Source organism: Melanerpes formicivorus, unplaced genomic scaffold, assembly GCF_026170545.1.
Source record: "Melanerpes formicivorus ecotype bairdi unplaced genomic scaffold, bMelFor1.0.p_v2 SCAF_33, whole genome shotgun sequence".
Taxonomy (NCBI): domain Eukaryota; kingdom Metazoa; phylum Chordata; class Aves; order Piciformes; family Picidae; genus Melanerpes; species Melanerpes formicivorus.
In genome coordinates this window covers 8,091,356-8,117,525 of record NW_027142385.1, presented here as the reverse complement: position 1 = coordinate 8,117,525, position 26,170 = coordinate 8,091,356, and the positions used below count along the sequence as shown (strand labels likewise).

General features: G+C 51.6%; 1 protein-coding gene and 1 non-coding gene across 8 annotated transcripts in view; both read left to right on the top strand.

Moving 5' to 3' along the window:
* Positions 1 to 25,377, top strand: part of PRRC2B (proline rich coiled-coil 2B) — a 46,109-nt gene extending 20,732 nt beyond the window's left edge. For 4 of the 7 annotated variants that reach the window (XM_068155975.1, XM_068155974.1, XM_068155972.1 and 1 more), the window contains exons 12-32: positions 317 to 632; positions 1,256 to 1,455; positions 3,256 to 3,463; positions 4,197 to 4,416; positions 5,006 to 7,078; positions 7,922 to 8,121; positions 8,897 to 9,042; positions 9,577 to 9,718; positions 10,257 to 10,339; positions 10,990 to 11,181; positions 11,329 to 11,523; positions 11,964 to 12,050; positions 12,475 to 12,579; positions 13,299 to 13,491; positions 14,686 to 14,783; positions 15,374 to 15,501; positions 16,045 to 16,285; positions 17,732 to 17,908; positions 18,571 to 18,662; positions 19,173 to 19,293; positions 20,167 to 25,377. In XM_068155975.1, coding sequence (XP_068012076.1) covers positions 317 to 632; positions 1,256 to 1,455; positions 3,256 to 3,463; positions 4,197 to 4,416; positions 5,006 to 7,078; positions 7,922 to 8,121; positions 8,897 to 9,042; positions 9,577 to 9,718; positions 10,257 to 10,339; positions 10,990 to 11,181; positions 11,329 to 11,523; positions 11,964 to 12,050; positions 12,475 to 12,579; positions 13,299 to 13,491; positions 14,686 to 14,783; positions 15,374 to 15,501; positions 16,045 to 16,285; positions 17,732 to 17,908; positions 18,571 to 18,662; positions 19,173 to 19,293; positions 20,167 to 20,307 — 5,358 coding nt within the window. In that variant the 3' untranslated portion in view covers positions 20,308 to 25,377. The remainder of the gene's footprint in view (positions 1 to 316; positions 633 to 1,255; positions 1,456 to 3,255; positions 3,464 to 4,196; positions 4,417 to 5,005; positions 7,079 to 7,921; positions 8,122 to 8,896; positions 9,043 to 9,576; positions 9,719 to 10,256; positions 10,340 to 10,989; positions 11,182 to 11,328; positions 11,524 to 11,963; positions 12,051 to 12,474; positions 12,580 to 13,298; positions 13,492 to 14,685; positions 14,784 to 15,373; positions 15,502 to 16,044; positions 16,286 to 17,731; positions 17,909 to 18,570; positions 18,663 to 19,172; positions 19,294 to 20,166) is intronic. The other 3 variants (XM_068155978.1, XM_068155976.1, XM_068155977.1) reach the window with 3 other exon arrangements.
* LOC137450007 (small nucleolar RNA SNORD62) lies at positions 13,746 to 13,829 on the top strand. Its single transcript, XR_010989536.1, has one exon. It is a non-coding gene; the product is annotated as a small nucleolar RNA SNORD62 (small nucleolar RNA).
* Positions 25,378 to 26,170: the final 793 nt, after the last annotated feature.

Below are 26,170 nucleotides of genomic sequence, written 5' to 3'. Positions count from 1 at the left end.
TTTGATGTTTTCCTGAAAGTGGGATGCTGGTGGAGCTCTTAATTCTTTATGCCCAACCGGAGAGAAATCCATCTGCCTAGTGCTCCCACCAGGGAAAAGAAATGGAAGCTGCTCCAGAGCAGGGGGGTTGTCACAGTGAGGAAATGGAGCTATTGAACCAGACAGCAGTAACTAATTCCCCACCAGAAGTGGGATTTGTGTGGATGAGGTTGGAGGGCAGGCAGCCAGGAGGGGATTTTCTCAGCGTGGGCTGCAAAGCTCAGGATGCAGGAGACGTTTGGGTCACGCTGATGGGGGAATGTTCTTCCTTTGGCAGAAACCTGCCCTGGGAAGTGTTCTCAGACAGCAGTCCCTCGAGGACAAAGAAGAGAAGGTGCCACTGAGACAGAAGTTTGTGCACTCTGAGATCTCCGAGGCTGTGGAGAGAGCCAGGAGGCGACGGGAGGAGGAGGAGCGGCGAGCCAGGGAGGAGCGGCTGGCAGCCTGCGCTGCCAAGCTGAAACAGCTGGATCAGAAATGCAAACTGGCTCAGAAGAGTGTGGAGACCCAGAAACACACAGAGAGTGAGGAGCCACGACCCCCAAGCACAGAGAAGAGTGCTGTGCAAGAGAACAGCCACCCTCTCCGCAGAGGTACAGAAGCACTGCTTGCCTCCCCTGGCAGCTGCTGCTCTACTGCCAGGCTGAACTCTTACCTGAAGTGTGAGGGAGTTCCTGGGAGGGAGCCTTCAGAGGGTGCTTAGCTGCTCTTGAGGGGTCAGCTGCTTCACAGGTTCTGCAGAGTGTTTTGCATCAGTGGGGAAGGCTCATTTGAAACAAGTGCAAACTTTTGGAGTTGCCTTTATCTCTGCTCAGTCAGCCGTGCTAGCAGAGGCCTTGCTGGAAATGAGCCACTTGATCTCCTCATGATTAGATGATGATATTGAGAACATGCTCTTGGGCCACAGATTGGAAAATGGGTTATCAGTAAGTGCTGGCAGGTTGAAGGAGTAACAGGGGAAATTGGCTTTTTTCCCCAGTACTTAAGCAGGAGGCTGATGGCAGAGGAGGATCTCAGAATTTATCAGTGAAAAGGGATGGGCAAAGCTCTGGAGCTGTCAAGGCAGCTCAGGGAGGTTGTGTGTGAGGTGCTATGTATCATTATAACAGAGTTCAACCACATCACCTAGCCATGCCCACACCCCTGTGTGTTGTGTGCTGCATGCACAAGCCTGGTCACAAGCAGGGTTCATCAAAGCCTCTTCTCTTCTCTGCAGCAACCCCCGAGTTTCATGCACAGGATGTCTCTGTTGGGTATCTGGAAGAGGAGACTCCTACCCCAGCAGCAGCAGCAGCAGCCCAAAGCAGCAGTGAGGAGGAGCTCAGAGAGGTTCCCTCCCCAGCCCAGGAATTCAACAAATATCAGAAGTCTCTTCCCCCACGATTCCAGAGGCAGCAGCAGCAGCAACAGCAGCAGGTAATAGGTGTGACACTCCCAGCCCTCTTCCTTTGGATCCCCACCAAACCATGGGGGTGGCTTGGTTCTCAGCACAGTCACATAACCATCTAACCACCTGTCTTTGGGCTGGGAAGTGAGGAATGGGAGTTTTACCCTGGCCTTTTCCAGTGTTTTACAGGAATTTGACTTGCACCCTAGGGTGCTGGAGCTGTTGTTTGGGTTCTCTTCTTCCACCTCCTGCCTCTGCAGAGAGCTGGCCCTGCTCTCATCCTCTGCCTTTTCTCTGCCCAGCCTTTTTTCTTTGAGGCTCTTTCAGACCAGTATTTTCTTTGCACCATAAATATGTTTGGTGTTAATTGTTTCATTTTTTGTGTCATTGCAAAACCTCTTTTGGGGCTTTGAGAGACCAGGCTGGACTGGTTCAGCTTCTCTTCCAGAGGCAATGAGCCTCCTTAGGGCAGCAGAGTCAAAGCAAGGGACAGAATGTCCAGACTGGAGATAATGCAAAGTTAATTGCCATTCTTCACAGAATAACCACTTGAAATGTGATATAATCAACACTGCTGCAAACTGGAGTGAGGAGCCTCTCATTTGGCTTTTGCTTGGGAGCTCAGTAATTGCTCTTCTAGGGCTGTTCCCCTTTGCTTGTTAGTGGGCAGTTGACATTTTCCTGAGTCAGATGCACAGCAGCAGGCACTGCCAGTGTTACTCTTTTTAAAGAGATGCTCTTAAACCTAAGAATAATTGGATGGCTTTGCTGTCATGCTAATAATCCCACAGGTCATGGTTACTGGAACAACATGAAATTTCCATCTCTTTTCTCTTTATCCCCTGTGGTGCTGGGGTGTGTGAGGCAGTCGGTGTCGAGGCTGCCTTGTGTCGCTGCTTTGGTAGCAATGGTTCCATGAAAAAGACCCCCCCAGAAATGGTGGGGTTGTCCTTAATGAAGTACTTCCCTCAAGGTGTTGAAGCTCTGGATAACTGTGAGACAGTCTTTGCATTTATCTGAGTTTCTCTCTTGCTGTCAGATGTGTCAGGTGCAGATCTAAGGGTGTCTCTTGCTTTGCAGCAGGGGCAAGCATAGCCTCTGACACTTGTCAGCTCAGCAAGGAAAGGGAATGAAAGGTTTGACAGTAAATAGATGTGGTTCATGTTAATTGGAGCTGTTTGCCTTTTGAAACCTGCCTTTGGTACACAAAGCTCCTCTCAGAGAGAGCTTCTTGGACCTTTAGCACAAGGTAAATGTCAAATCACGTTATGCTGCTGGCAGTCCTCAGCTGAAGGAGGGTGGGCTGGCCACGTGGCAGATGGCACCCAGCCCCAAGGTGCCAGCCCATCTCTGGAGGAGGCACAGAGCATGAGCAGCTCTCTTAATCGAGGTTAGGGTGCTCTGATCTAATCTGTTGAGCTGACATGAGTGGAGCTAATGTCCATGCACACTAAAGAACTGAATGATTGCAGTTCCTCCAAAGAGCAACACCTTCTGAAGCGTTTGGTTCCAGTCAGGGAATGCTGTTTGACAGGAGGCTGAGCAGTGTTGAGGGAAGATAACCTCCAGTCTTGAGGCTGCTCCCTTGCACTTGGCCAGGTGGCGTGGCCCATAGTGGTGTGGGACTGTGGCTGCAGCCTGTGCTGGCTGTTGTGGTGTTGGGACAATAACAAATCTGCCCTGTTCCAGTGCATTGCCCTGCTCTGCCTTCTGATCTGCTTCGGGTCTCTAACGTCTGGGCCTCGTTTTCCTTCCGCCGGCCACTTGGCAGGTGTGACTCCTGGCAGCATGCCCACTCACATCAAATGGTCTCTCCTCCTTCCCTGCAGGAGCAGCTGTACAAGATGCAGCACTGGCAGCAGCAGCAGGTCTACCCTCCTCCATCCCATTCCCACCCGCAGCGGACGTTCTACCCAGCACACCCCCAGATGCTGGGCTTCGACCCGCGCTGGATGATGATGCCCTCCTACATGGACCCTCGCATGGCACAGAGCCGCACCCCCGTGGACTTCTACCCTTCAGCCCTCCACCCTTCAGGTGAGGGCCTTTCAACACTCACAGCTGTTGGGCTGGTCCATTTCTGTACAGTTGCTCTGTTCCATCTCACCTCTCTCCAGAACTTGGCTTCCTGGCTGGCTGTGGTTGACCTTCTCTAGGGTTAAGAGTCGGTTGCCATGAATGCTGGTGAGGAAGCAGAGAAGGTTGGGAGGGGGACACCTGTTTGTCCATCCCCTGCACTGCAGTGGGAGACCTTCCCTGTGAGCTTTGGAGGCTTAGTGGGTGTCAAAGCAGATCTTGCCCCTTGGAGGAAGAGGATGCTTAGGAGTTACTGTAAACATCTGAGCTCTTAACACCCCCCTCCTGCCCCCTTCAAGAAATTTGATGGAGAAATGGTGTAGTTCCTAAGCTGTGAGCTTCTAGCACCTTCCTACCTTGTTACCGATCTGCAGAGGTGTGAATATAAACACCAGGATGCATCAATCACTCCCTTGAGGCTGTGGTTTGTTTTCACACACCTGCTTGCTTCCAAGTGCTGGTGTGTGGTGTAGTGTGAGGCTGGGCTCTGAAGGCTCTGCCACCTTCTGCATCAATCCAGCTCTGTTTCCCAGCTGTGTCTTTCCCAAGCACAGGCTCCCCCCTAGCAGAAAGGTTTCCATGGCTGCAGTCACCTGCTGCCCTGGAAGGAAGGGGAGTCCAGCTAGCTGGGGATTGTTAATTCTTCTGGGCTGTGAGATGCTGTTGTTAATGGCCTGAACTCTGTCGTGAGCAGGAATTATGAAGCCCGTGATTCAGCAGGACTCCATCGCGGGGAGCAGCTGTCGGTCTGAGGATCAGAGCTGCCAGGCAGGGCAGGCAGAAAGGAAAGCTGCTGCCTTGGACCCCGTGCCAGTGTGGGGACAGGAGAGCTACACATCTCTGCAGAGCAAAGGGTACTCCCTGCCACATCAGAAACAGGCTGACAGTGTGACCATGGAGGGGCTGCATGCCAGGTGAGTGCACAACTCCCTTGTCCTTGTGTGCTGTGATGTGCTGCCATCTCCTCACTGAAAAGCAGGTGCAGATCTCTCTGAACAGGCCAAGGTACTGCTCTGGTAACAGCCCTAAGCTGTTGTGTGGTTATGAAGGTGCTTACAGCCTGAGCTAGTCAGATATTTGCCTGATGCCAGCTGATGCTGACCAGCTTAGAGCCTGTTCAGTAGGAGGGAGGCACTTGTCACCTACTTGAGTACACAAAACAATGAGTCAAAAACTGGGATATTTCCCAGTGGGAAGCATTCTGAAACCCATTCCTTGTTTTCAGATCTCCACACCTGTTGGAGGCTGAATCTCCCTTTAGTTCTTAAGCTTGCTGCCAACCATAGGACCTGCTTGCTTTTGCCTTTCATTGCTTCCCCGAGCAGGCAGTGCAGCCTGGGGCACAGATCTGCCCAGCAGTCAGGTGTTTATAGGGTCATTGCTCATGATTTAGAACAAACCTCAGTTTATTTGTCTCTATCTCATGTGCCTAGCCTGGCCCCTCTCAGATGTGCTGTGCTCTCTTTGCTGACTTGGATTGTTTGTGGCTTGTGTCCCTCTCAGGAGCGACAGTTACTCTGCTTCTCCTGGGAGGCCGGAGAGTCTGAGTGCCCCGCGAGATCTCTTTGAGGAGAGAGGGGAGGAGTACTTGAATGCTTTTGACAAGAAGGCCCAAGCAGACTTTGACAGCTGCCTGTCCTCTCAGAGGATAGGCCAAGATCTCTTGTTCCAGCATCAGGAGGCCGTGCAGGAAACCTGTCCTGCTGGCAGCCGCCATGCCAACCTGAGGTGTTCACCCCTCCAGCCTGATTTTATCCAAGCTGAGAAGAAGCCTGAGTACAATGGCTGGGACATCAGTCACCACCAGAAACCTGCAGAGACCACAGCGGAGGCTGCTGAGGACGTGCCCAGGGATGAGCAGTCGTTCAGTGCTGACCCCTGGAAGAAAGAAGCAGCTAACAGCAAACAGCCCTCCGAGGAGAGCGCAGAGTGGGCTCCTGAGAGCCGCAGCAGCAGCAGCACCGCTCAGCAGCAGGAGCAGATGGGCAGGACACGGCGGTCAGGCCCCATTAAGAAACCAGTCCTGAAAGCCCTCAAGGTGGAGGAGAAGGAGAAGGAGATGGAGAAGGTTAAACAGGAGGGAGAGGACACCTCACGCCCGCTGAAGGAGAAGGTGGCTGTCCAGAAAGCAGAAAGCGAGTCAGAGGATTCTGCAGCCTTACTGAACTCCGCTCGTTACCTGCTGGATGACAAAGGCTCTTCCCAAGCCAGCCCTGCCCGAGAGGCCGAGAAGTCTCAAGAGGAAGAGGAGGAGGAAGAAGAGGAAGAGAAGCCAGAAAGAACCTGGGAGAACAAACTCTCCAGAGATTCTGGTGACCTCCCTCCCACGAAGCGCAACAACTGGATTTTCATCGACGAGGAGCAAGCCTTCGGGGGCAGAGGCCAAGTGCGCGGGCGAGGGAGAGGCTTCAGAGAGTTCACGTTCCGCGGCCGAGGCGCCGCGGTGGGCGGCAGGGGGGTCTACAACAACCAGCGGAGCGGCAACCGCGGGCGAGGGCTGCGGGAGTTCAACCAGCCCGAGGAGTTCCCCAGGGGCAAGCCGCGGCGCCGCATCGCCAGCGAGACCCACAGCGAGGGCTCCGAGTACGAGGAGCTCCCCAAGCGGCGGCGCCAGAGGGGCTCCGAGAACAGCACCGAGGGCTCTGCGCTGGACAGGGAGGAGAGCGAGGTGAAAAAGGGAGACTTCAAAGAGTCCTGGAGGTCCAACAAAATCTACTCGGACGATCACAACGGCCTGGATCCGAAGATGAGAGCTCCGAGAGCTTTCGGCAGGTCGCTGCCGCCGAGGCTGAGCAACTCCGGCTACGGGCGAAGGGGCTTCATGGGTAAGGAGCCCGGGCAGTGGCAGGGCAGGAGCGGGGCAGCAGGCTGGCAGGAGTACAGCCACGCCTCCGCCCCGGACGCTTTTGGGGGCAGGCAGCAGTCTGACAGGGACTACCTCCAGGATTCTTACAAACACGTGGAGTCCTTCTCCGGGCGGGTGTTTGACGAGGGTCACCTGGAGGACAAGAGGCACTTCTTCCAGGAGGATTACTCAGCAGATCAGGAGAACATCGAGAACAGGCCCTTCAGGAGGCGCCGGCCCCCCCGCCAGGACAAGCCCCCGAGATTCAGGCGCCTCAGGCAAGAGAGGGAGTCGGTTGGGCAGTGGAATGCTGAGGAAGGAGGCCCTAACCTGCTGCCCAGCCAGTGGCCTGGAAGACCCAAGCTGCCCACCACGGAGAAGAGCAGCATCTCCAGCCGGCGATCTCCTGAGCTGTCCTACCAGAACTCCTCAGACCACGCCAACGAGGAGTGGGAGACAGCCTCGGAGAGCAGCGACTTCAGCGAGCGGCGGGAGAGGCGAGAGGGGGTTTTGGAGAGCGAGGGCCAGCTGGAGGGTGGCCTCGGCAGTGGCAGCCTGGGAGAGAAGAGGGAGCTAGCCAAGAGGAGCTTCTCCAGCCAGAGGCCCCTGGTGGACAGGCAGAGCCGCAAGGCCGAGCCGGCAGGGTTTGCTGAGCAGGCCGTCAGGAGCGGGGTCGGAGCAGCTGCCAGATACGAGAGCCAGCAGAACGGGACCCTGATCAAGAGCAAGAGGTAAAGTTGCCTTCTGCTTTACAGCTGTCTGTCATCTGATGTGGAGATACTGTTTCTTTCTGTCTAGTGAAGCAGCATTTACTCAGCCTTCTGACATCCAAGGGTTTCATCATTGTGATTCTGCAACCAGTGGATGCTTTTGCTTCTGTGCTGGGAATCCAGGTCTCTGGAAGCTGCTGAGACTGTGGGCATGACACTGCTCTTTAGCTTAGTTTCAGGCCAGGCTAGCTCTCCACTCTGGAATGCATCTTGCTAGAGGCATGAAAGATAGGAAACCCTGGCCCTAAATTCCAGACCTGTTGTGTCCTTCCTCTCCCATCGTGGGTCCTCAGTAGTGTGTAGCAAACACTGGGGGAAAGCTTTTGTTTTGTCTTTCAGTGTTCTCAGCTTCTCTCCGTTTCTCTTCTCACTTGATACTTGCCAAAGAACGTCTGGTAATTGCCAGAGGAGGAGGACAGCTGCTAGGGCTGTGTCATAGAATTCCAGGTTGGAAGGGACCTCAAGGGTCATCTGGTCCAACCTTTCTAGGTGGTAGTGTAGTTTAAATGCTAGGAGGGTAGGAGAAGCAAACAATGGCACAGAAGCAAACAACTTTCCTGGTAGGGACAGGCTGGGGCATTAGCTGTGTTGTGGGGGCAGGGTTTTGGTTGAGCCATGAGCATGGGTGCTGTTATGTTTCCATCCCACATCCCCAGTGTTACCTCTGTAATGGGCTATGTGCTTGGGATTTAACATCTGCTCCAGCTGAGCAGAGGCTGGGGAAGGTTGAGATGTGATTAGGTAAAGAAAGCCCAGCCCATGTGTGATGCTGTTTCTTCTTTCACTCCTCCTCTTTTCTTGTAGGTCTCCAGAAGAAGGAGGGGGCCTTGGCAACACCAGTGGTGGGAGCAGCCACTCCATTTACAGCTTGGACAGGGCCTCCCATGCCAACTCAGAGAGCATTGAGGGGCCAGGTAAAAAGCCAGAGAAGGAGCCCAAGGCCACTGCACAAAGAACAAGTGAGAAGGGAGAGGCCTTGTCCCAGTTTGAGCTGAGCTATGGAAGTGAGTGTCTTCATTCAGCTGTTTTCTTTCCAGGGCTAACACATCGTGGCTGAATCCAAGCCAGACTGCTCCAATCCAGTACAGCTCTAACTACCAAGTTAGATTTCTTTCATTTATTTGCACAAAGAAAATGCTAATTCATCTAAATGGGGAAAATGAGGAAGCCAAAGAGGGGCTTAACTTTGAAGTCCACAGTTCCAACCAGCTCTGACAGTCTCTTCATGATATTTCTTCTGTAGAAACTTTGGATATGAGGAGAATATTTCTACCCAAGATGTTACATTTCAAGTCCACAATACCTTGTGTAGTGTGAAGGAAGTTGAAAGGGCATCCAGCGTGGGGAATCTGAGTCTGAGCTCATGGCTCTGAAGCCATTGGCATTAGGCCATGACTCAGCTGTTTGTGGAACTGGGGTTTGGCACCCAGGGGTGATGGGTGTGCTTTCAGAAGCTGCTGTGCCTGCTTTGTTCTTGCTAACATATGGAAAGATCCAAGTTTTATTTCAACTGATACACACCCCAGCACTGGGCTCCCATCCCCAAGCTCTCCTAGCTGGAGTGTGCCCACACTGAGGCAGCAGGGAGCAGAGCCCTGCAGGATAAAGTGCTGCTAGATGCCAACAGTCTGCCAAGGCTTAGTGTTCAAAGCTTGGCTGCAGTGCTGCTGGCTGAGCTTCTTCTCCAGTGTTAGGAATGCACACTTGAGACTGTTGCAGTTGTAAAGCTTTCTGGCATGCACACATGCAGCACTGCTGCCCTGGCTGTGCTCTCTTCAGGTGCCATCATTGATAACCGGGTGTCCAGCACAGCAGAGGAGAGTGAAGTCGGTTCCATGGCAGGAGAAGGCTTCATTGAGGTTCTTACCAAGAAGCAGCGTCGCTTGCTGGAAGAGGAGCGGAGGAAGAAGGAGCAAGCTGCTCAGGTGAGGAATGGGAGGCTGGAAGAGCTTCACCTGAGGTATTGTTTGGACTGCAGTCAGAGGAATAGGGGCCCCCAAAAAAGTGTTTGGGTGAGCAGAAGGCAAGCAGTTGGCCAGAGTAGTGCAGAACCTGTGCTAGGCCCCAGAAACATACTTCAGCTGTAGAGCCCCAGGGGCTGTTGGCCTGAAAAGGGTGGTTAGATGTCTGACTGCTTTGTCTTCTAGCAGAACTGTGAGTTAAGGAGGGGTTTCTACAGTGACCCTCATCCAAAGCAGCTTGGCTCACTTTGCTGGCCATAGGTGGGGGGATGTTGGGCAGCAGTGAGCAGTGAAAGAGCTCTTTTTTCACTACCTTGTTAAGGTGGAGGAACCTCCTGGTAGCCACGGGGTCTGTTAACAGCAACAAAAAGAAGGAACTACTTGATGCAGTTCTGTTACATCAATCTGGGGCTTTCCACACTGCAGCACTCAGAAAAGCAGGGTTGGACCTTGTCAGGAGCAGTGACAGGTGGATGGCCTCTGCCTTTTCTCTCTCAGGCCCCAGCCAAGGCTCGTGTCCTTCAGTCTCGCATTCCTCCTCGCTTTGCCAAGAAGCAGAACAGCTTGTGCTTGGAGCAGAGTGATGTCACAGTGTCTGCAAACAGCCTGGGCACAGAGATCTGGGAGAGCAACAGCCCAGGTGAGTTTGGGTCTGGCTGTTGGGGAGTGTTTGACAGAGCTGGGCTGCGCAGGGAGGAGCTTAAGAGGAGACAGACAACCTTCTCTTGTCTGGTGCTGGAGGTGGGAGGGGAGCTAGCAGACATCTGCAGTAGCATCTCTTCCAAGCTGTACTCTCCAACTATTCTCCCTGGCAGTGTCCACATCTATTTTTTGGATCTTCTTGTAACATCCAGATTCTACACAGCATTTTCTAGCCTGTTGGGCTGGATTGCTTCAGCTGTTTTCTTACTTTGTCTTACTCTGTTTCCCATCCTTTAGCCCCGAGTAGCCATTGCCTCTCTTGTTTCTGTCTTTGCTCTTTCTCCTGTTGTTTTCATGTTCCCTAAGCAGTCTCTTCTCTGTTCTCTCCCCTGTCTGTGTGCCATGTCTCAGCCAGAAGGGCAGCACTAGCTTCCCAAGGTGTCATGTCTAGAAGTGAGCACTGAAGTGTAGCACACATGGTACACGAGGTGTGCTCACACTTGCTTCAAGGAGGTGAACCCTCTGTTCTCTTCCAGCACTTTCTGTTCAGTCTCCTGGCAGTGATTCCTGGAGCAAGCCTGTCAATACCTTTAATGGAACTGAGTCTAGCACCACTGAGGTACGTGGCACCTGATGTGCCATTCAGGTACTGTGTGTATCAAATACTAAAGTAGGTGGCTTCTGCTTCTCATTGCTCCATCTGTGCTTAGCAACCCTCTGCTTTAAATTGTCTCTTTGCAGTTGTGATTTGGGCTTGATGCTGCTCAAATCTTGACCTAGAGGGCCAAGGGCTTCTTGGTGTTCCATGTGGGTGTAAATGTGGAGTAACTGGCAGAGCTGTTTCAGGGTCATGCCCCTAGCTGGGTGCAGAGTGTGATGGAGGATGGTGGAATGTCCATGTGCCTCATGCCTGTGAGCAGTGTGTAGATAGAGCTGTAACACAGGGAGGGCAGAGAAGGTTCCTGAATGCTTCACCTCTGAGACCAGAGCTCAGGTGTGCTTTGGGTCCCAGCTGAAAGGAGTTTGCCAGTCCCAGCCTGGTTGCTACCTGGGACTCCCTTTCCTCGCCCTCAAGCCGTGGTCCAGTTGCGTAGAGCTGAGGCAGCAGCCCAGGGGTGCTGCGGGTCAGGCCCGACTCCTTTGCCGGTTAACCAAGAGCGTGGTTTGAAGAGGGGACCTGGTCTTGCTGTGTTCTGGGATGGTTTTCTGTCCTCCTCGGTGGAGCTGGGTCGGAGTCCGGGGCTTTAACACATTTCGTGCTTTGCATAGCAGGGTTTTAAAGGCAGCCAGGGGGATAGTGGCATTGACTTGAGCGCGGAGTCTCGGGAGTCCTCCGCGACCTCCTCCCAGCGCAGTTCTCCATATGGCACCCTCAAACCAGAGGAGATGAATGGGGCTGGCCTGGTGGACCCAAAGCCTGACTGCCAGAAGGAGCAAGTGCAGAAGCAATCTGATAAAAAGGTAATCTGGATTTGCAGCCAAGGCAGAGCGCAGAGCCAGAGCCCTTGTGAAGCGGTTGTGTCGTTCTCGATAGCATCTCTTGTTTCTTAAGGCTTGAGCTGGGGTTGTTCAGTCTTTGTGTCTCAGCCTCTCTGCTTTCCTGTTAAGGATTCAGATCAAGGCTCAGGACAGAACAAGGAACACAAGCCTGGACCAATCGGCAACGAACGCTCCCTGAAAAACAGAAAGGGTTCGGAGGGGACGGAACGGCTGGAAGGGAATATTCCCCCAGTTAACGGGGTGGAAATTCACGTGGATTCTGTACTTCCTGTGCCACCCATTGAATTTGGAGTAAATCCTAAAGTGAGGATTGCATTTAATACTCTCTTCTTGGTGATTTGAGCTTGTTGAGATGTGAAAAGAGGTTTGAGGCAGGAGGAGGAAGCTTCCAGGCGTAGATCTGTCTCAGCTTTTGTTGCTGACACAAACCAGGTACTCAAGATGTCTTGGCAGGCACGGAGTAGCCTCTTGGAAATACTGTCCCAGGGACCAGCTGGGCTGGTGACAGAAGCGAGGGACAAAAGTATGGCCATCTAAGCCTTCATGTGCCTCTGGGGGTTGCCTGCTGCTGAGTGCTGAGAAGTGTCTTTTGGTTCTCTTCCAGCAAGGCTTACTGGAGGACAACCTTTAGTTTCTAGTGTCATGATTCAGGCTGAAGTCATTAACCATGAGAAGCAGATGGGTGACCCTTGGTGACCCTTGGACCTGGGTTTGAATTTGGTGTGTTTTGGGGTTTTTTTCAGGACTCTGACTTCAGCTTGCCACCTGGTTCTGCTTCTGGCACTGCAGCTAACCCTGTCACCAAACTGCAGGATGCTTTGGCCAGTAATGTAAGTGTCTCTTCTCTCTTGGCATTCATTTGTGGGAGATAACTCCTTAGATAAACCTCAGATGCTTCTGAATGCTTAGGCAGCACACCTAACTAAAATCCATGATGGACATCTGTGCACTCCAAGTCTCTTGATTAAAAACAGCTCAGAAGTGATGTAGGGAGCAACTCCCATGGTCACTGAGAGCTGTGTGGAGCAGGAGGTACTGCAGATCTCAGAGATCTCCAATCTCCTCCCCTGAGAAGGGAGTGCTGGTAATGGGCATGATGGAGCTGGTGGCCTGCATGGCCAGCTTCCTCAGAAGGTTTCATCACTCTCACTTGTCAGGCCATTTTGGAGCTTTCCCAGTTTATTCCAGCCTTGGTAGCTCCTGGCATTCCCCCAAGAGTTTGAAAGTCCTCCCTCTTCCTGCATCTCCCCTCAGGCAGGGTTAACGCAGTCCATCCCCATCCTGAGAAGAGATCATCACCTCCAGCGCTGCATTGGCCTCAACCCAATGTCCTTCCCCACTGCAGACCTCACTCTTAAGGTAAGCAAGCTGCCATGGGTGTTTGTCCTAGCTGTGGATAGCGTGTCTGCATGGCCAGAGTAGTGAGGATGGAGAGATCTTTCCCAGAGCATTTGGTGAGGTACTGCTAAGCCTTTAATTAGCTGCTGTAAAAGTTGTGTCTTTGTGCTGTTCAGTGTGGGTGGAAGGGTGTGTGCCTGAGCTGGCTGCTGAAGTCCTTGCCAGGTGTAGAGCAAGTGCAGCAGAGCTTTGCTGCTGTGGCAGCAGCTGGAGAAGGTGGCTGGTCAGGGATAGAGTCAGAGAATCATTTAGGCTGGAAAAGATCTTTAAGATCACTGAGTCCAAGCATTAACCCAGCACTACCAAGTCTGCTGCTAAGCCATGTCCCTCAGGACCACATCTCCATGGCTTTTAAACCCCTCCAGGGATGATGAATCAACTGCTTCCCTGGGCAGCCTGTTCCAGGGCTTAACAACCCTTCTGGGGAAGAAAGTGTTCCTAATGTCCAACCTAGATCTCCCTTGGCTCAGCTTGAGGCAGTTTCCTCTCATCATGTCACTTGCTACTTGTGTGCCCCCTGGAAATTGCTGTGAATCCCCTTGATGGCAGGTCTGGCAGCTTCCCCCTGTGACAGGACCAGATTGAATTTGAACTAATAGGTCCTGGATGAGTAGCTCCAGGCTTCAGCTTTGTCCCTCCCCATTTGAACTGTCTGTAGTTATTGTCCTTCATTTCCATAGATGGAGTCTGCTCGTAAAGCCTGGGAAAACTCTCCTAGTTTACCAGAACAGAACTCCCCAGGAGGTGCAGGCTCAGGCATCCAGCCTCCTTCCAGTGTTGGAGCTTCCAATGGTGTCAGCTACAGCTCTTTTGGTGGAGTTTCTATGCCTCCCATGCCTGTGGCGTCTGTAGCACCTTCTGCATCGATTCCAGGTACCTGCAAACTGCAGCAGCAGCATTTGCATTGGCTGGGATCTAGGAGTCATCCTCTGATTGTAGTAGAGAGTGGTGAGAAGAGCTGCTGTGGAGACTAACTGCTGTGCAGGGCAACTGGCTGGCTGCTGTTGAACAGCTGCTTAACCACTCAGTCAAGGCAGAGAGGGACCATGTCTCCGCTTGGAAGAGTGTTAGCTGAGTGTGGCTGGGATAAGCCTAGCACAAGGAGGACTTTCCTGGCTGGTGGCAAGTCTCTGTGAGGCATAGATCCTGCTTACCCTTCACTGTGCACTCAGTAGGATAGGAGGGAAGTGAAGAAACCTGTGGCTGAGAGGCTGCCACCAGGCTCAGTACCAGTGTCAGTCATTCCTCTGCTCATTTGGATCCTGAAGGCACAGGCCCTGAGCACCTTCTGCTCTTTGCACTTAATGCCCACTTGCTTACAGTTCACAGTCCTTGAGCTGGATTAGCTCAAGCTCAGCCCTGTCAGCTGGTGTGGATAATGAGAGCCTCTGGGAGAAGGAGATGGACTTGGACTCTCTGACTCCTGGCTCCCAAAGGACCTCTCATGCATGCACTGTCCTGGATTCCAGAAGGGAGCAGAATGTGTTGGACAGAAGTGGTAGTGTGTGGGCTGCTCTATGTTCCTGTCTTACCCTTGGAGAAAAGGGTGTTCCAAGTCAGGTGTTTGCTTCCCCACCCACCCCAGCTTTGCTTGTACATCCTGTGGTTCAGATCTGCCCAGGAGTGGCACAGAAGCACTTTCTGATTGGTGCCACCCCTGGGGGGAATGTGGCTCGTGGACCTCTCGTGTGAAGGTCTCACACCACGTTTGCTCTCTCTGTCCCTCTGAGGTGCTAAGATGACTGCAGAGCAGGTGTCTAGTGTTAGGGAAGGGTTTAGAATGCAGGTCACCAGTTCCTGAGCTTTTGGCATCTCTGTGGTGGGAAGCCTGGGTTTCCATGCAGCCTCTTACATAAAGGTGTGATCAGTTCTCAGCCAGCCTGCTGCTCTGAGTGGCTGCTGGCTTTGGCATGTGGCCTGATGAGCATTAGAGGCTCTTCTGACCCAGTGCCACGGTGAACTGGTTACTGAGAGCTAGGAAATAGTCTTGGCCTGGGTCCCTGCAGTGTGCTATGCCTGTGTCTCCCCTCTCCCTTGAGTTCACAGCCTGCCTTCTCTGACCCCCAGGTAACCACATCCCACCCCTCTATCTGGATGGCCACGTGTTTGCCAGCCAGCCCCGCCTGGTCCCCCAGACCATACCTCAGCAGCAGAGCTACCAACAGGTAAGGGAGAAATGCAGCCAGCCAGTGGCTCCTCAGGGTGGCATTTAGAAACAAGGGGTCCTTGATCTCACTGGTAGCCCAAAGGAGTTTAGATGTGGCTCTGCTTCCTACTGGCTGTCACAGGTTAGTGAAACTGGAGGGAGCTGAGGGGTTATCCCCTTTTTGTCCCAGTGCCTTTGGATTGGGTTGAGCTGAAGCAGATGCTGAGGTGGCTGTGTGAGGGAAGGTGACTTCCAATAAATTCCCCAGCCAGTCAGTACAGAGGAGCAGTGCCACTAGCCCTAGTAAACAGGGTGTTGACAGGGCTGGGGAGAGCAGGCAGGTGAGAGCAGGGATTGTCAGGACCTGTTCTGTCTGCTCATGTCTCCATTAAACAAATGCCTCCTGCAGGCATCAGCCACCCCTCTCCCAGGTGTCTCTGCAGCATCTTCCCAGTGTGCTGTGGACTGATGCAGGGGCTGGGCAAGGGTCTAGTGTAGGTAATTGCCATGGCAGACTGACTCACAGAGGAAACCAATGGATTTTTTAACAGCCTGGGAGAGTTTCTGGCTCCTTCTTGTAGCTCTTAGTCATCTTCATTTCTTCTGCAGGCTGCTGCTGCTCAACAGATTCCCATTTCCCTCCACACATCCTTACAGGCCCAAGCTCAGCTTGGGCTGAGGGGTGGCTTGCCTGTTTCCCAGTCCCAGGAGATGTACAGCTCCATACAGCCCTTCAGGTAACTCCTTCCAGTTTTGCATCTCCTCCTTCCTTGATCTCCTGTGCTCCTGATGGCTGTGTGCATTGATCACATCCCCTGTGCTCATCCTCTCTTCCCCCCTTGATGTGCTGTTTCCTTCCCCTAGTTAACACTGCCTGGGTGGGAAGCAAGAATAAACCAAACTACCTTTTTTTTGTTCTATGCCTCTGTTTGGATCTTTAACTTCTGATTCTTCCCTGCTTTGCAAAACTGCTGCAGACTTCTGGTAGCCTGAATCCTGCTTTACTACTGATCCAGAGCTTGTTGAGCAGGGTACTGAAGCACAAACTTTGGACAGGACACAGTGTCATCCTGTCAAATACCCTGCAAGACAAAGACAGGGTTGTAAGGGCCTAGCAATGCAAGTGAAAATAACAAACCCTGTAACTGAGTGGAAAGTGGCATCACAGCCTGTCAGCAGAGCCTTACAGCTCCCTGCAGGCCAGCTGTGGTTGGGCAGGGGGTGGTGTGTGGCCTCCAGAGGTTTTCTGTGCACTGACTCCAGCTGTTTTTGCTCTCCAGGTCTCAGGTGTATATGCACCCCAGTCTGTCTCAGCCCAGCACCATGGTCCTGACAGGAGGCACTGCTCTGAAGCCTCCATATTCGGCCTTCCCAGGCATGCAGCCCTTGGAGGTGGTGAAAACCCAGTCTGGGTCCCCCTACCAGCCCATGAATGGAAGCCAGGCACTGGTTTATGAAGGCCAGATAAACCAGGCAGCTGGGATGGGAGCCTCCCAAATGATGGACTCTCAGCTCACCCAGGTCAGGAGCAGGCCTTGCTGCTTTTTGACAGCCTCTTGTTTGTGAGGCTGGGTTGAGGAGGAGTGTGTGTGCTGAGTCCTGTCTTGGTGTGGGCTGAGCCCTTTGTGAAGGGGCAGAAGATCTCCCTGAGAGCCTCTGTTCTCTGAGCCATCCTTGCAGACAGGCAGCACTTTATTTAATGAGAGTCTTGCTGGCTGCTTGTCTGTGCCTGCCAGGATGGCATCTTGTAACTTGGGAAGCCTCACCCTCAGTACAGAGATGTCAGGCAGATGAAACCTCCCAGCACTTCCTGCCCATGATGCAGTAGTTGTCCTAAAAGTAGTTTTCCCTGGAGCCAAATCCCAGTGGTCTCCAGAGGGAGCTCAGCTTCCAGGGGAACTAGGACCTTTGATTCAAAGCTCATCTAGCTGCTCAACTCATTTGTTACCCAGGTCTTACTTAGAGCTGCTTCTGATCTGTTAGGCAGCATCTCAGTGAGGGTTTGATTGTGTGAACAAGTTTTTGTACAGCATGGTTCACATCAAGAGACTGAACCCTGCTGTGAGCAGAGCTGTATCTGTGCACACCTGCTCTGATCCTCTGGGAGAGCCTTGTGTTAAACTCCTCTTACATTTATGGTGCAGCAGGTTAAGGTTGATTTTTTGTTTGTTTAAAGAGGGCTTTTGAGGTTGGGACTGACATAAAGAGTTAATCCTGAGTGTAACTTAGCTGAGGAAGGTAGAGGGAACATTGGCAAGCTGAGTGCTGGAAATGCTCTATCCATCAGCAGTTAATGATTTGGTTTCTTGTGCCAGCCCTGGATGATGTTTTACTTTAATAAATAAAGTGTTGCCACAGAACCTCCTGAAGCCAGCAGCTGAGAGAGCTGCCAGATGGATCAGAGGGAACAGGAGGCTCTTGTAGTCCTGAGCTGCTTTTGGTTGTTTTTAAGCTTCTCTGAATTATTGCCATCCCCAGGGGGACGCTCGCTGCAGAGCGCAGAGCTGAGGGCACCACCACCACCTCCAGAGGTCCAGGCCTCCAAATGGCAGGAAAGCATAGGTGGCTTTCTGGTTTGGGCATCAAAGCTGCAAATGTAACACCTGACACTGAGCTGTCTGATGCTGTCATCACATCAGGAGCGGTACAGCCATGCAGTGACTGTGAGGAAGAGTGGAGAAGTAGCTGAAGGCTCCAGGCAGGGAGGGAAGCCCTGTGTCTGAGTGCAGCTATGTTAAGTCGATGCCATGTTAAAAGCCCAGCTGACAGGGTGTTGGCAGCACTTCCAGAACATGCATTTCAGTGTGAAAGTCCTTCTGGTGCATTGATTTGCATTTATTGTGTGCCAGACTGTGCTGTTTGTGAGGTTCCTTTTAGCAGTGCTGTGCTGTCAGGCTGTTAGGAGGCAGCGTGCCACACACGAGACTCTTCCCACCCTGAGGGTAATTCTGTGTCCTTCTCACACAGCTAACAATGCCTGTGCCTGGCTCCCAGCTCCCTCTGCCCCGCTATGGCTCTGGCCAGCAGCCCCTGCTCCTGCCACAATCCATCCAGCTTCCTCAGGGGCAAAACCTGCCTGTAGGAGCTCCTCGAAGAATCCTCCCTCCTGGATCCCAGCCTTCTGTCCTTGCTACTAGCAGAGAGGTAAGGATTAGCTCCTGGGGCTGGTTGTGGCATTAATTAACCTCTCCTGCACTCCAGTTTCACTCCTCAGCCTTGCTTGTTAAAAGGGGACACTTGCTGCTTTGGGATCCTTAAATATCAAAGCCAAGGATTGGAGGTGAAATGAAGGAGCCCTTTCTCCCCCTCACCTCCGAAGCACAGAGCAGCAGCTCTTCAGGTTTTGCTGCTGGTCATCATTCTGTTTCCAGGGAGCCACATCCTGCTTTGATCCAGGGTTTGGAGTCTCCAGTTTTATTACATGTTTACACAGGTTTCCCCAGAGTGCTTGAGGGGTGGTGAGCTCCAGACTCAGTTGGAGTACTGCCCAGATATTTCACACTGTTGTGAAGCTTGTCCATTTGAGTAGGTATATTAATGTCCTCTCTGGTTTGGTGGATTCATGCCTTGAGTTTGTCTGTGATAGGGGAGAGAGCACAGCAGTTGCCTTCCAGGCTGTGTGCTTGCTGGTTTCATACCAGCAGATGATTTCACTTATAGGCCTCACTTTCTTCACCTGAAAAGTTTCTTCTTTTCATGGGCACAGTGTGTAAAAGGGCAGAGGTTAGGCTGAAGTGTTGCCATGCAGTCAAGAGTGAGTGGTGAGTGCATCTGTGATACTTTCTCTCACTCCTTTTCCTCTCTAGTCCTCCCAGATGGAGATGAAAGGGTTTCATTTCTCTGATGGCAAACAGAGTATGTCCTCTGGAGGGGCTGTACCATCACCACACACCTACAGGTAAGATGTTTGTGGAGCTTGGCCTCTCTAAGTCAGCAGAGGGGAGGAGCAGTGTTCCCTGTTTGCAGGAGGTGGTGCATCACCCCTGCACAGCATTCCCTTGGGTTTGCACATGCAGGAGGTGCTGCCTGTGCTCCAAGTGCCTGTGTGAAATGTGTGATCATGCATCCTCTGGGGCTGTGGGCCAGCATGGCTCTGCCCTGCCCCTGAGTGGGAGCTGTTTACTGACTGAGTCTCACAGACAGCTTGGAATTGGTGTGTGCTTCTGTGTGTTCCTTGTTGAGGTGAGGAATCTGCTCACTCAGGGTTTGCAGTGTGGTCCTCTCCAGATGAGAGTTGCTCCTGCCCCCACACAGCAAACCTTCAGCCCACGCAGCCTTCCGGGAGTGCAGTTCTGGTTTTGCTCTTGACTGATCTGCACAGCACAGGCTGGTGTGCTGTCTGCTGCTGCTTTCTGCTGTCTTGCTTTTCTTTCTTTCACCCATGAATAAGGCTCTCGTTCCATTGTAGAATTTACTCCATGAATGTTGTCGACTCTTCGATTTCCAGGCCTAGCTCTGCCAGCCCAAGCGGGAAGCCGTCTGGACCAGCAGTTAGCATGGGCTCTGTGCAAGGACACTATGTGCAGCAGGTAGTGTACCTCAGTGCTGTGGGACACAGCAGTGGCTGCTCCTCTGGGCTGTCACCTGGGCTTGAGAGGGGTGGCAGGAAGGCCTGTGTGGTGAAGCTCTTCCTGGGAGCTGGCGTTTTCCCTGGGTGGATGTGACACTGAGTCCAGGATCAGTGCTGTGTGACTTGAAAGTCACTGAATGGTTTGGGTTGGAAGAGACCTGAAAGATCACCCAGTTCCAACCTCAAGGTCCCATCCAGCCTGGCTTTCAACACTTTCAGGCTTGGAGCCTCCACAGCTTCTCTGGGCAGTCTGTTCCAGTGCCACACCACCCTCAAGGAGAATTTCTTCCTAATGTCTCATCCAAATCCAGTTTCTTCCAGTTGGAAGCCATCACCTCTCATCCTAGCACTACAAACCTCTGTGAAAAGTCCCTCCCCAGCTCTCCTGTAGCTCCCTTCAGATCCTGGAAGGCTGTTCTAAGGTCTTCCTGAAGCCTTCTCTTCTCCAGGCTCCTACTCTGTCAGCCTGTCTTCATTAGCAGAGGTGCTTCAGCCCTCTGATCATCTTGGTGGCCTCCTCTGGACCCACTCTAACAGTTCCACATCCTTCTTGTGTTGGGAGCATGGAAGAAATGAAAGGATTACCTGATTCACAGTGTTCTTGGTGGTTGTTACTGGGGTTTTTTGGGTTACTTGCATTGCCAGGCACATCAGGCAGTTGGAGCCCCTTACACCAGAGGGGTGTTAGGACAGCAAGGGGTGACAGGGTGGAAGAAGTTCCTGATTCGTGGAGCTAATGTTATGCCTCCTGTGCAGGATGGTGACAGTTGTGGGCTTGTGTGCCTGCCTGGGGGGCTGTGCTGGCTGATGCTTTGTTTTGCTGTGTCCACAGGCAAAGCAGCGTGTGGATGACAGCAAAGCCAACCTGGGAGCAGTCAAGCTGCAGGAGGCAGCCTCCAGCAGCCAGATGAAGCCGGTGCGCACAGGAGCGATCAAGCCCCAGGCGGTCAAAGTGGAAGAAAGCAAGGCCTAGGAGCACCTCTGCTGCCCACCCAGCTGCTCCTGCTGCCTGAGAGGCCCTGCAGCTTAGACTGGACCCCACTGGATCTCCTGCAAAGCCCTGCCCCGCACTGACTGACGACAGTGACATCACCCAAGCCCCTCTCCCCACAGAGCAGTTTGAAACAGTGGATATGACATTGCCCTGCTTGCTTTAAAACAAACCAACCTGACTTTTGAGTGGCTCCAGCCATGGGTTTTATTTGTTTGCCCCCTCCTCCATGCCCCATCCACGGGTAGCTGTGATTGCTCACGTTGGCAAAGCCCATCCTTCTCCTTCCCTGTTTCTGTCTCAGCAGAGTGGCACCTGGGGGAGAGGGCTCAGTCTGTGAGGTGTTCTTTTCGTTTTAAAGGCAGCTGAGGTTTTTACAAATGAGCTATATCTTTGTTTATAGCAGAACTTTTATATGTTCTCTCATCTCCCCTCACCCCCTTCTTTCTGCTTTTCCTCATTCCTTCCAGAAAGAAAAGAAACAAAGGATGGTTTTGTTGGTTTTTTCCTTTCAGCTGAAATTGTGTCCTGACAAAAGCTCTGCTGAGTTCTGCATTCTGGTTGGTTCTGTGCTCCCTTGAGAATCGTGACTCCTTCCAAATTGAGTTTGTTTGGGTGTATATTCCCCCCCCTCCCCAGAGGATTTAGCCCTTCAGGTTGATTAAAAACCCAGGACAGTTATCAGCAATTCATTAATCTTGCAGTATTTTTTGTTGTTTTAAGCTAGAAGCAGGGCTTGCTTCAGAGGTAAACTCGTACTAAGAGTATGTGGTAGGTCAGTGCATTAACCTCCAGACCTGCACCACTTGTGAGTGTAGCCTTGGGGTGCCTCCTGCACAGCAATGTGGTGCTTTGGTTCTAAGGGGAAAGGAGAAAAAGAAAAGCCCAGCAAATTTTTGGTTATAAGCTCCTCTGGATGTAGGTTTGTTGGGGATGGTTGGTTGGTTTTTTTGGTTGGGGTTTTTTGGGGTTGGTTGTTGGTTTTTTTTTGTGGGTTTGGGGTTGGTTTTAGTGACTGCCAAACACACAGCAAGATGTAAATCCCAGATGGAGGGAACGTGAAATCTGTTACAGAGGAATCTCACCACACATGGGTCAGAAGAGTTGGCCAGAGCCAACGGGTCTCTATGGACTACTTTTTGTAGTTGTGATGCTCTCTCTCTCTCTCTTATGTTCCCCACCTTGGCTGCTCGTCATTCTTCATGTCCCCTGACACTTGCTCTGTATTGTGTTCACCCCTTGGGGCTGCTCTCCTAAGCTTTGCTCTTTTCCCCCAAGTCTTTGCTTTCTGTTCCTCTAACTGATGTAGAACTGGCTTAGAAACGCTTCGGTGAGGGAGCCCCTCTGCAGGCAGCCCTTTTAGCACACTTGGAACCTCTTTTGTGTTGGAAGCACACGGTTACAGAGGCAGTTTGGAATCATCCCTTGACTCTCCTTCCCCAGGTGAACAGCAGAAAGGCTTCTTCACTTCTGAAGCAGCTGTGTATAGTGTGTGCAGTGTGGTCACCTCACGCTCCTCGCCACCGTCGGCTGAGCTCTGAAAGGAAGGTCCCAGCGGGAGGGAGTTGGGGCTTGTTGCTTTGGTTGGTTGGGTTTGGTTTCTGTGTGTGTGTGTGCCTCTGTGTGTGTGTGTCTAGGTTTTTAGGATGGACTTCCAAGTTCCTGAACATGCTTGGAAGTCCTTCAGCTGGAGATAGCTTCAAGTAAACTCAGCTATTTTCAGCTAACCTGGTTTGTGTTGTTTAGCTCTTTCAAAATGTCAAGTAGTAGGCTGCTCACTCTGAGGTGAGGGGAAGCAAACTTCCTTTCTGCAGGAGGTGATACCTTGCTGGCTGGCTGTGCCTCAGCTAGGTGGCAGCAAGTCATTTGGTGGTGGTTCCAAAGAAGATAATTCTGAACAAAGAATGTATTTGGGAAGGGATCTGAAAGGTCTTGTTTCTTTGTTTGCTTTTTGTTGTGGGGTTGTGTTGTTGTTGTTGTTGCTTTGTTTTTTTCCTTGGTCACCCCCTTTCTGGGAAAGATCCTTCATAACCTTTCTAGGGATGCATTTGAAGTTGTAAGCTAGGTATAAAGAGGAATTTTATACAGTAGCTTTAAAGAGCTTAGAAACCTGAACTAATGTAGAGGTAGCGACGTCCCCACGGGTGTCCCCACGGAGCACGGCAGAGAGCCCCAAGGGGTAGGATGGTACTTCAAGACAAGCTCTTTGGGGGTTTGGTTTTTCTCCTCATGTCTTCTGGGGGTTTTATTTTCAGAGCAGAGTGTGCCAGCATCTCTCTAGCATCCTTCTTAGAGTACAGGGTTTGAGATTTAGCAACAAATCCTTCCCCAGCCCTCAGGCCTCTCCCAGCCCTGCATCCTCATCTGCTAGTCCTGCTCCCCACGTTTTCCAAAGATTGCTCCAGCAGTAAGTCATCCCAGCCCTCCCCCTCCCCTGCTTTCTGTTTTGTTCTGTGGAATATCATCAACAACAGAATTCTCTGTTTGGTTAGTCTCTTTTGGGTTTGTTTTCTTCTTGTTGTTACCCTTCTGCCCAGCTGGCCCTAGCTGATACCAGAATCTAACTGTAGTGGCTAAAGAGACTTCTCGAGCCCCCCTCTCCTCTCCCTCCTGCCCTAGACACACTACTCCAGCTTTACAAAGACACTAACCTCCTTCCTCCCACCTGTGTGACTTCCAAGTGGTCAAATGTGTTGGAGAAACTGGGTTGTTGCTGGATACAAGTTCTTGCAGTCCCTCTGGTGTAAATGCCATCAGAACTACAACACTTCCTGTCGAGAAAGGTTCCCCTTCTTTTCTCTCTTAACCCTTCCATCCCCCTCCTCCTCCTCCTGCCCCCTCCCCCCCAACAGAATAAAACACTAGAATTTATTTATACGTATTTGATGTTGTAGGTCTAGGTGAAAAAGTAATTGTTTCACTGCTCTATTTATATATTATGTCTGAATTCTTCTGTGCAGGAAAGGCCAAGAAATGCATGTGAGCTTCATTCCATTCCTCACCTTTGGGTGGCTGTCAGCTGCAGCTGGCAAGGCTCTTTCACTTCGTGGGCTTTTGGTGGGACGGGAAGCGGTTCGAGAGCCCAGATCTCTACGGTGCAATAGCCTTCTTCTCTGGCATAGAGTTTTGTTTGTTTGTTTGTTTAAAGCTAGGACAAGGTCAGGGCAGTCTGTGGTGCTCTGGAGTCCAGAGGGAAGCCTCTGATCCTCTTGAGGGGCGGAAATGCCAAGGGTGCCGGTGCATGGAGACAAACTCGGCTTGGGGAGGAGAAGGGAGATGTAGAGGATGAGGACATAGTTTATAGGGGGATACTTCTGCTTCTGGGCTCCACTGCTGAAGGGCCAGGCCCTAATGATCTATTCCTTTGTGAGTTGCTTTTGCTTTGACTGGAAAGCAGCTACCAAATTGCAGGCTCCTTCTGCTAAGCAAAGGTGCAGTGTGTGCAGTGGGAGGGAGAGGTGGGATCCACATTTTTCAGCCCCAGTGGGTGAAGCAGAAATATTCAGAGGCTGACTTTGCTGCTTGTTGTTCAGCTGAAGGTCTGAAGCCACCTGTGTTAATCAGTTCTCTTCTACACAGTGATTCAAGACCTGGCATCTGCATTCAGTGCTGCCTCCCTTTCTGGTTCAGACTGCTTTTAGATCTTAATTAAAAAGAAATTGAAGCTAGGGAAGAAAGAGAGAGGGGAGGGGAAAACCAAAAGGCACTGCAGTATGTTTTTGAATGACAAGTGGAAGCAGCACAGTCACCAGTGAACAGGTATTGCTGTTGATCTTCCATCAGTGCTGGCTCTGCCCTGTGACAGCTGTACAGTGTCAGTAGCTCTGGGTGTGTTTGCAGCCCACTGAACTCCCCTGCGTCTTTGTGTCCCTGCAGAGGCACTCCACTGACCACTTCCCTTGCAACAGTGCTGTGAAGCTGCCAGCTGCTCTGTGCTTCCTGTGTGTTCCTGGATATATCTTCCAAAAGGAGCTGCATTTTGGGCTCCTTTCTGGCAGGCTGCTCTCTCTTCACTTTCAGGCCAGCACCGCTGCAGGCCCGGGTCTCGTTCTGTTAACCTTGGGGTTTGCTTCTGGCTGGTTAAGCACAGGTTCAGCCCTTCTAGCAGGGGTCATTTGTGAGGTGCAGCAGCCCAGTTTCTTTGTGAAGAGCAATTGCCAGCAGGTAGCAGGGTCCTAAGCTGTGGCCCACCACGGGACAAGGCACGTTTTGCCGAAGCAGCAGCACTGCTGACTGAAGAGACAGCAGCAGCCCAACTCCTCTTGGTGTTTTACTCCAATCCAAAACCCACCAGGTTCTCCTGGCAGCCCTCAGCACCTCTGGTGAGAGGGGCTGAATCCTGGCTCCTCAAGATGATCATTCCCTGCCCTGGGAATCACAGCAGCAGCAGCGAGGCTCTCACCCTCCCCTCCGCATGTCCCGAGGCGCTGTCCTTAGCTGCGATCCTCTTCTCTGGTCCTGTACAAACCGCGTTTGTTGTTCCTCGAGGGGATATTGTGCTCCTTAAAGCTTCTACCCTCACCAGCTGCAGAGGGTTTGGGGTTGGGTTTATGGTTTGGGTTTTTTTTTTTTGTTTCCCCCTTCCCTCCTTTTCTTTTGGCCTTTCCTCTCTTTGTCTTTTCCTGTAGACCAGGTATTTGAAAGGGCAGACGATGGCTCATTGTGTAACCGTGCAACCTCTCTCTCTCTCTCTCTCTTTGGGAAACTTTTACCTTGGACCGGAACTCAAATCATGGAATCACCAGGCCAGTTGAGGCACACTCTCCTTATTGCCCTGTTTTTGGTTTTGGTTGGTTGTTTTTTGGTTGTTTTTTTGGGTTGGTTTATTTTTTTTCCTCCTCCTCTCCCTCCCCCCCCCTCCCCCTCCCCACCTCCTTCCCCCCTCCCTCCTCGTTTCAGTACCTATTGTTTCTCCTTTCAAATATGTGATTGTATTAGCTCTTTCCATATGAAAGAATTCTCCTTATTTAAATAAAAAAGAAAAACCTTAAAAAAAAAAAAAAAAGAATAAAAACTTTAAAAAAACCCCAAAAAAGTAATAAAAAAAATAAAGCAGATTATGCTTTTCTCAAGTTCCCAAAGTGCCCTTTGTCTGGGTCATTTGGTTCAAGATTCTGTTTGCTTCCTTTCTGGAAGGGAGGTGTAGTCCCCTCAGAAGAAGTCTTTTCCTGGATGGAAACAGAGTTAAAGATATTTTTGGTTCTTTTGGCTCTTTATTTTGCCTCTGCCAGGTACCAAATGCAGACTCTCCAAGCTCCAACAGAGTTAAAGATATTTTTGGTTCTTTTGGTTCTTTATTTTGCCTCTGCCAGGTGCCAAATGCAGACTCTCCAAGCTCCAACAGAGTTAAAGATATTTTTGGTTCTTTATTTTGCTTCTGCCAGGTACCAAATGCAGACTCTCCAAGCTCCAACAGAGTTAAAGATATTTTTGGTTCTTTTGGTTCTTTATTTTGCCTCTGCCAGGTACCAAATGCAGACTCTCCAAGCTCCAACAGAGTTAAAGATATTTTTGGTTCTTTTGGTTCTGTTATTTTGCCTCTGCCAGGTGCCAGATGCAGACTCTCCAAGCTCCAACAGCAGCAGTTTGTGGACTCTGCAGGTAAACTCCATGTGGTTTGTGATGTGGTTTTTTACATCACAGAGAGCTTCACGCAGCTAAATCTTTGTACCCCAGATTAGATATCGATTGCCTGCTTCGTGATGCTGTTCACTGATCACTACTTTGCATTCCAGAGCTGTGGCTTTTAGGATTTAAATCCCCACAGGTTCTGTAGGGACTCCTTCACTGCTGTGATCTTTACCCACTGCTGTTTCTGGTTGATGTCAAGAAACCAGGGTGAAGC